At 43.6% G+C, this 9493-nt stretch overlaps 1 protein-coding gene across 5 annotated transcripts in view; it reads right to left on the bottom strand.

Moving 5' to 3' along the window:
* Window positions 1-8924, bottom strand: part of TRIM44 (tripartite motif containing 44) — a 139716-nt gene extending 130792 nt beyond the window's left edge. For 2 of the 5 annotated variants that reach the window (XR_002825251.1, XM_023738382.1), the window contains exon 1: window positions 7877-8848. Coding sequence is in view for 4 of the 5 variants with exons in the window: in XM_023738382.1 (XP_023594150.1) it covers window positions 7877-8542 (666 nt within the window). In the remaining variant the exon portion in view is untranslated. Of the gene's footprint in view, window positions 1-7876 lie in introns of all 5 variants that reach the window. The other 3 variants (XM_023738390.1, XM_023738388.1, XM_004369801.2) reach the window with 3 other exon arrangements.
* Window positions 8925-9493: the final 569 nt, after the last annotated feature.

Raw genomic sequence — 9493 nt, 5'->3', positions numbered from 1 at the left:
AAAAAAAAAAAAAAAAAAGAAACTAAGACATGGATCAAATGAAATAATGTATGAAAAGCACCTGACCTCAAACCACTGAATAAATGACAGCTATTATTATTCTCATCTTTGGAAGAACCTCAAAATCCAACAACAACCAGCTTCTAGACTCTCTTAGTTTTATAACCTCAGATACAGGTTAGCATTTTCATTCTTCACATACATGAAGACAGAATCTACCACTCAATAGAGGTTACACTCTTCCAGGGTTCACATATAACAAAGTAAAGAGAGGAGAACAGTGAGGTACCTATATAACCATACACCTCTCCCCATGACTGCCTACTGGAAAGAAACTGAAGGCTACTTCTAACCAGAAAGTAAAGGGTGTATTGCTCCTGCCTCCCCTCTGCTTCTATAAAAACTTCCCACATTTCTGATGTGAAACAGAATTTAAAGAGGACAACCAGCAAGACTTGTAAACCTAAAATTAGACTTACCAGCTGTGTTTTGGTTAGTTAGCGCATATGGCACCAGCAGGACGCTGAAATACAGGAGCCTCTTCTCTGAAGACAAGTTTTTTCACCAGACTATCTAACCCCCAGAATAGAGCAGGCAGAAGGAGAGGAGGCTGAAGAGTTTTCACCCAGAGAATTTTGGTGTCCAGAACTTCTGCTGTCAGACTAACTTGTCTAGTACTGAACTCAGGATAGAACTTTAAATGGCTCTGTAACGGAAATAATAATAAGAGCCACCAATTACTGAGGGATTATTGTATTCCCACCACTGTGCTAAGCTCTTTACATCTATAATCTTGTTTGTTCCTCACCATAATGCTATGAAGAGAAACAATTTTTATCTCCATTATAGAGAGGAAACCAAGACTCAGAGAGGCTGATGGTATTACCCAAAATGACACAACTAGTAGGTAGCAGAGCCAGGACTCAAATTCATAATTATAAAACCAGCTGGGGCAAAGACTGACTGACCCTTTAATATTCATTTTCCCATAGTAACAAAACTCCAGCTTTTAGCTGGACACACTATAGCCTGGAGAAAAGACTATTTCCCAGCCTCCCTTGCAGCTCTATAAGGCCCTAGGACTGAGTTCTGGCCACTGAAATATAAGCAGCGATGTGTGCAACTTCTAGAGAGTTCTCTTAAGATGTACTGGCTGGACCTCCAGCTGTCATCTTGGTCCAGGACAAGGACTATACTCTAAGGATGTCAGAGTAGAGCTGGAAAGAAACCGGATTTCTGATAACTTTGTGGTTCCTCCACACCAGCCTTAGATTGTCTATACCCAGATTTCTTCTATATGAAAGAGAACTATCTATCTTATTTGAGTTGCTGTTATTTGAAATTTTTTCACATTATTTTATTTTAAATGCAGCTGAACTTACAATGTTGTTATCAGTTGCTGTCAAATTGACTGACTCATGGCAACCCCATATGTGCAGAGCAGAACTGTTCCAGAGGGTTTTCAAGGCTGTGATCTTTCAGAAGCAGATTGCCAGGCCTGTCTTCTGAGGCACCTTTCGGTGGGTTGCAATTGCCAACATTTCAGCTAGCAGTTAAGTGCCTAACTGACCGCACAACCCAAGGACTGCAACCTTAATGTAACTTAATGCAGTACTGCTTGTTTCAGTTTACCGTACAGTGAATTACTTAATATGGCTCTTCTAGCCATAATCCTTGTAACTCCTACCAAATGACTGGGTGGGGCCATGCAAATGAGGTACTTGTGGCCCACCAAGGGAATTGGATAGCTTGCTAACAATGTAAATAAGGTTCATGGCACCCTTGTGGGGAAGGGACCATGCAAATAAGGTATATGGAATCCTAACGAGGGGATTGGTCAGTTTTGCCATTCCACTAGGCTTAAAGGGAGATTTGGGGGTGGGGGGAACCAGACGGCAGGAACCAAGAGACCAGCACGAGACAGCTGAGGTGGGGCTGGCTGACCCACGGAGTTAAGTTTTAACACTTGCTCAGAAGGCCCTGAGCAGGGCCCAGCAGCAGAGGGGGAGAAGGAGCACTCCTGATCAAGAACTGTACCCTGAGTTGTTCTGATCCTGAAATGTAACCTGTTACTTCCCTAATAAACCCCTTAACTGTGAGTATGGTCTGTGAGTTCTGTGTGGCCACTGCAACGAATTATTGAACCCAGCAAAGAAGTAAAGAGTGCGGTAGGAGGGACAGCTGGTGTCAGAGTTGGTAAAAGGTTGGAGAGAGGAGGTTATGTCTGACCTCCACCTTGCCTCATAGCAATCAGCTTTGGGCTACTGATGCTGATGATTCTTCCTTCTTCCCCTTGTGAAGTTAGAGGAGGTCAGATGTCTCTGCCATGCCATTTTTACACAGTTCTTCAAAGTTCCCTGGGAGGAGATGAAATTATTATACTCCACATTATATATTTACCAAACATTTCATGTACATCTATTAACTAGCAGGCACTGTGCTAGGTGCTGGGAACACAAAGATGAATAACATACAGTCCTAGACCTTGAAGAGTTCACAACCCACAGGACACACAGACATGGAAAAAGATAACATCGATACAGTATACTGTATTTACTAATACTCATATGTATTCAGTAATACTCATGGGGTCGCTATGAGTTGAAACTGACTCTATGGCACCTAACAACGACATTCAGTAACACAATAAATGTGCACAAGCTGTTGCTGTGGGAACACAGAGATAACAGCCTGTATCTCAGCATAGTAAAATCCTATCTGTCCTTCAAGGCCCACCTCAAATACCATTTCCTCCAATAAACTTTTCCTGGTTCCATAACTTCACAATCTTTCTGGACCAAGCACACTGCTCCTTACTCACAGTCACCCCAAGATTTGCTTTTTTTACCAACACAAGCTGGCTGGAAAAGAGGGGAAAAAAGAGTAACTTTATAAGTGGAAAAACGTGACAAATACTACCTCAGCCAGGTGATTAAGGTCAGCATGAACAAGATAAGTTATGCTGAAAGTAGGACGTGATGAGAATGGCTCCTAACCTCTGTGGTCTTTCTCCCAAAAACCCATTACCCCAGTCTAATCATGAGATAAACGTAAGACAAATCCCAATAAATGGACATTCTACGAAACACCTGACTAGTACTTCCCAAAACTGTCAAGGTCACCAAAATAAGGAAAGTATGAGAAACTGTCAAAACTAAGAGGAGCCTAAGGAAATATGGCAATGAAAGGTAATATGGCATCCTGGATGAAATCCTAGAACAGAAAAAGGATACTGGGGAAGAACTTAGAAAATCTGAATAAAATACAGAGTTTAGTTAATAATAATTTATCAATATTGGTTAATTAGTGTGACAAATGTACCACACTAAAGTAAGATGTTCATAACAGGGAAACAGTGTGAGCTATATGGGAACTCTGTACTCTGCAATTTTTCTGTATATCTAAAACTGTTCTAAAATAAAAAATGTACTTACATACATAATATGCATACACACACACACACACACACACACAGACGCATCAAGATTTTGATGTAATTGGCTGGTGTGGGGCCAATCGTGCATATTTCCTAAACAACCTCCCTCCACGAGTGATTCAAATGTGCAGTCAAGGCACCTCCTACTCCTCTTTCAGTCTATTCCACAATGGCCTTCTTGCTGTCCCTCTAACATCGTAAGTTCACCTCTACCTTAAAGACGTTGCATTCACCATCCTTTCTGCTTTGACCACTTTTCTTGTGGACATTTTGTTCACTCTTAGCTTATAAAGTGTAATGTTACTAATGAAGATTGTGGGAAGAGTCCACACCCTAAACAGAACACAATTAGATGGCTTTCTCCCCTCCACTTAAGCCTGCAGAGGCCCTCCAGGTTCTCCTCAATGAAGCTCCATCACCCTGAATGTTGAATCCCCTGAAAAGTTTAACTATTTTAAAAGGGAAACCCATAAACACATATTCCCTCCACAGAGTAGTATTTTCACCTGTACTAGCAGCACACTACAACTGCTAGAACAATGCCATTCTCTCACTTCGAAAGCCAAGCAATCCCTCTATGAAGTTATATGATCCAAACCAATTGTTTCCTCTAGAAATAAAATTACTGGACTCTGCACAAGCAATACCAAATGCTGCACAATAGGAGGGTTTCCCTAGATCTTCGCAAGATCTCATAGTTCAGGTCCCCAGCCAAATGTCAGATGCTCAGAGATGCCTTCCACGACCACCTTATCAAAAAATAACCCTATTCTGCCACACTACGCTTTCATTACCATGACTTATTGTCTTCATAGTACATAACACCATCCAAAATTACCCCCCCTCCCCGCTACAGGTAAACTCCATGAAAGATAGAGCCCCATCTGTCATGCTCACTAAACTTCTAGCATAGGCTAAAAATGTACATTTTATATGGTAACTGAGATGGGGAAACCCAGAACCGTTGCCCTCCCATAACTTCCACAGAACCATTTAGGGGTGGCTTAACTAGTGACATCAAGCCATATTCTTTACCTTAGTTTTAGTTTTTATCATATTCTGTAGAAACAAATAAGACACTGATTGAACCACTAGGTAGTCAGTGATTCATGCTTTTATTAGAAGGTGCCCAAATCCTCTCAGGTAAGAATAAGAAATAAAAACTATAAACAGGTACATTACAGCAGACCTTCAACCTCCTGCCTCCCCACCAGACCTTTTCCTTATGAGCAGATGAGAGAACCAGAGCCACTGACCATGAGGGTTACACCCTGGCATATATCTCCACCTCCAGCCCCTCTGGAGTCTCAGCTGTTCTGGGCATAGGCCTATAGCCTCCCAACCACGCTGTTACCTGTCCTCCTCGCTGGCTCCCCTCTGCAGCTGTTCCCAATATCGCTTAATCAAACAGTCTTCTCCCCAAGTACCCATCTTAAAGGCACACTCTAGGGCAAGGAGTCCACAGAAAAGCCATGATAAAAACTCTGAAGACGCTCAGTAAGCACTTAGTGAGTTCTGCCAACTACCTCTCCTTTTGCCACTATATAAAACTCCACCTTTTCTTCAGGTGATCTTAGGGTGAGCTGCCATGTAGATTTTCTAGACCAGTACTTTTCAAACCACAGGACGTGACCCATTAGTGTACCATGAAATCAATTTAGTAGGGGAACCCAGAAATTTTTTTGAACAGGTTAGAACAGAAATAGAATACATCATATGTAATAAGAAAAATACTGTCCCATTGAGTTATTTAACTGTCACTGTCTCTCTAGCTCTCTCTGTGAGAATGTGTGTGTTTGTGTCAGAACCATAGTAATGTTTCACATACTCTTCAAATACTAAAAAGAGAAACAATTAAAGTCCACCAAGATGTAAGGGAACCCAAAATGTAATATAAGCACTGACAAATGAATCTAACTGTATTACAAGTGAATAACTTTACATTCAAGGAGGTAGGAAAGAAAAGAACTAACCTAAGTAACAGTGGAAAACAATATTTTTGCTGGATACTGTAAAAATTAATGCTGCTAGATAACTGGTTATTCTTATGGGGGAAAAATGAAATTGAACCACTACCTCCATTACACAAAAATCAAGGGCCTAAGACGCAGGGCATAAGACACAAGAAGCACTAATCATAAAGGGAGGGAGGAAAAAAGGAAGGCATTACAGAGAAGAGGAGGAAGAGAAAGAGACAGAGGGTGACAGGGAGGGAGGGAGACAGCAAGATAGTGAGGGAGGAAAACCACAGAGTGAAAAAAGATATTTGCAACCATATAACCAACAAAGAAGTCAGAACCAAATATATAAAGAGCTCCTATAAATTAATGAGAAAAAGATAAACAACCCAATAGAAAAATGAGCAAAATATCTGATGGGCACTTCATAAAAAAGGAAATACAAAATATACTGAAGTCATCGATAATTAGAGAAATGTAAATTAAAACCACAGTAAGAGATCATTACATATCCACAAGATTGACAATTTAAAATTCTGCAATAGCAAGTGTTGGTGAAGATACAAAGCAGCAGGAACTCCGATACATTCTTGACAGCAATACAAATTGGTACAACTGCTTTGGAAAATAGTTGGCAACATTTAGTACTATTGAAGACATGCATCGTCTATGACCTACCAATTGCACTCCTAGGTTTATATTCCATATAAATGTATGTTTATGTGCACCAAAACATGAACAAGAAGGTTTATACCAACACTGTTTATAACAGCTCCAGAATCTGGAAACGAATCAAATGTTCATCTACCATGGAATAGGTAAATCATGGCATGTTCATAAAATGGATTCTATTACGGCAATGAAAATGAACAAATCACAGCCACCCACTAGATGAATCTCATAAACACAATGTTGAGAAAATGAAGCAAAACCCTAAGGAATGCAAACAATATACCAATCATGTCAAGCTCAAAAAAGTTCAGAAGTGCACAATATGTGGTAAAGGTATAAAGATAAGCAAGGAAATTATCGCCACAAAAGTCAGGAAATGGTTACCTATGGGGAAGGAAGATGACTATAATTGGAGACAGGTATGGGGGGTGGTCTTCAGTATTGCTAGTAATGTTCTATTTCCTAATCTGAGTGGAGGTTACATCAGAACTTGCCTTATAACTATTTACTCGACTATGCATATGTTCTTCCATACTTTCCCAATGTGTATTTTACATAAAATACAAGGATAAAAAAGGAAAAACCTTAATACAGGTGACTATCATTATCAAAGTATTTGTTATCCCAGTTTCAACAACTGTAAGGTTGCTGAGGGGCGTAAGTCATGATAGAACAACATTCACTAATACACTGATCACTTAATGAACTGTTTGCCTCTCTCAAACTTTGAACTCCAGCAGCTTCTCTAATTGCAAACATCACAATATAAATAAAAGGCAAATAATTTGCAAATTCATTCATCCAACAAATATTTATTAAGTGTCTACTGCTTGCCAAACACTGTTCTAGGAAAGCATTATGGTCCAAGAAAGACAAAGCCTATGTTCTCTTGTAAAAGATGGAGAACATTGGAATCCTCACCCTCATCCCAATTTGGCCTCCACGTTCTCAGCCCCCTGAGAAGTTTCAAACTTGAAGAACCCAAAATGAACTCAGAGCACACATAAAGTCATTATCAAAACCACTATCTTAGGGAGTCTCTTCACTGAGGGCTTCAAACTGGTTTGTTTCCACTCCAGATATACTAAATCAGAATCTACATTTTAACAAGATCCCCAAGTGATTCTTAGGTATAACTTCCTGGCAAGTTATAAATGCAAATTAGCAGAGAACTCGTTAGAAATGCAAATTCTCAGCAGAGGTTTGCACCAGAATGAATGGGTTACAAGCCCTACATTTCACTATCGAGACATAACCTGCTTGGATTCATTCGGCAGAATCAGTTTCCCATGTTTTCAAGTAGGCAAAGCAGTTGCCTTATCAAGAGCCCTAAGTCAAGGCACAAGTCTAAACAATGGTGATGCAGTGGGAAATGGTTTAAGTTGGGTCCAAGCTCCCAAGAGGCGCCTCAGAAGAAAGCCCTTGTGCTCTACTTCGGAAAAATCAGCCACTGAAAATCCTTTCCAAGCACAGTTCTACTGACACACATGGGGTCACCATGAGTCAAAATCAACTCCACTGGGAGGTGCTTTTTAAGTTAGCAAGAAATGTTTTATCTGGGATCCACAGACCAAAGGCTTTTACTTTTCCACAAATTATATACTAGATTTTGTGTATACATACATTTTTCTTGTGAGAGGATCCAGAGCCTTCTCATCTTATTCTCAAAGGGGTTCAAATAAAAAAAAAGGACATAAACACTCCTCCCCAACAAGCTGAATAGCTTTTTAGAGACAGGTAAGTGAATGTAGCCACAGCTCAGCCACCTGAGTTGAAACCCAGGCCTATGCTCTGAAAGCCCAATACTTACTCTTAGTTCTTCGAACGCTTCGTCTAGGGTGGAGAGTTGGTGGCCCTGATGAGCCCCAATGACCGGACACAGGACACAGATGAGCTGCCTATCTTCCTGACAATAGGTGCTCAAATCTAGCCCATGGTCTGGACACTTTCTCTTAGCCACTCTCTCTGCTTCCATTTCTATTTCTGGGTCGAATTCACTCTCTGCTTCAGTTTCTCCCTCAGCCTCAGATTCTCCTTCTTCCTGGTTGTCTTCCTCTGCCTCACTTTCTTGCTCATCCTCCATTTCTTCCTCGCTATCTTCTTCACTGTCTTCATCACTCTCATCCTCACTCTCTTCCTCCGTCTCGCTCTCTTCTGATTCACTCTCTTCCTCGGACTCATTCTCTTCCCCAGCTTCGCTATCTATCTCTGTCTCATTCTCTACCTTGGCTTCACCTTTATCTTGCCCCTCGCCCTCTCTCTTGGCTCCTGAGGTCCAGGCCCCAGCGCCATGGATGTATTCTGCCAGGTGGTGACTGAGGAACTTCTGCCTGTGCGCCTCGGCATGGCGGTGGCAGTAGCAGAAGCCGCATTCTCGGCACACTTCCTGGGCCCCCGGAGCCTCGTCGGGCTCGCACTCGTCACACGTGCCGTCGTGAGGCAGCTCCTCGAAGGCAGCGCCCACTCCCGAGGCCATGTGGATGCTGTGACGCAAACAAGGCCCCAAGGCCTCTAAGCTCAGGGCCTTCGCACGGCCTCCTCACTTTCTTCTCCCAACGGGGTCCTTCCCGGGGAATCAACGCCCGTTGGGGCCGCGCTGTGCCTCGGAGGAGGGCCAGAGGCCGATGCCGCCGCCTGCTCCCTGCAGCCTGTCCGTACCGAGGAGCAAGCGGCCTCGCCGCCGGCTTGGCCTGCTCTGCGCGCCGCTGCGCTTCCTCTGCCGTTCCGGGCACTTCCGGCGCGGCGCCCTGCCACCTCCCCTCGCGCCCCCGCACCCCTAGACGCCCGTGCTGCGCAGCCCGCTTGGTCTCCGGCGGTCCCCGGCGAGATCGTGGCGGCCACCGGCCCCGCACCGCCCCGGTTCTACTTTCCCTATCACTGTCAGGCGGCTTCCTTTCACTTCCTGAGTCATTTAAAGTGGCAATGGCCCTTTTCTGCTTTTCCCGCGGGGCTCAGCTCGGCCAGGCGGATTCGCAGCATCCCAGAGAAGAGGAGGATGGATCCAGTGCCCCACTCACTCCTGAGACGGGAATTGGGCCCCGCCTCCCCCACTCACTCCCTAGAGATGTCAACCTGAGTGGTGGCGCAGTGGTTAAGAGCTCGGCTGGTAACCAAAAGCTCGGCAGTGAGAATCCACTAGCCGCTCCTTGGAAACCCTATGAGGCAGTTCTGCTCTGTCCTACAGGGTTCTGTGAGTCGGAAGCTACTCGATCGATAGCAACGGGTTTTGTTTTGTTTTAGTATTTCAGTCTCTCTGGTTCCAATTTGTCGCCGCCCGTCACAGTCCCCCGCTGCTGCGTATCCTGCAAGGAGCCAGGGCAGAGTGTTGTTTACCAAATTGGACGTGGCCGCCTGGGATTGCCAGAGGGCCCGGAAAGGGTTGTTGTGTTTGTTCTCCTAGGCTCTGGGAACCTGAGTCAGACTGAGC

The sequence above is a fragment of the Trichechus manatus genome, unplaced genomic scaffold, assembly GCF_000243295.1.
Source record: "Trichechus manatus latirostris isolate Lorelei unplaced genomic scaffold, TriManLat1.0 scaffold00006, whole genome shotgun sequence".
Taxonomy (NCBI): Eukaryota; Metazoa; Chordata; class Mammalia; order Sirenia; family Trichechidae; genus Trichechus; species Trichechus manatus.
The sequence above is the reverse complement of the archived record's forward strand: the minus strand, read 5'-3'. Positions and strand labels throughout refer to the sequence as shown.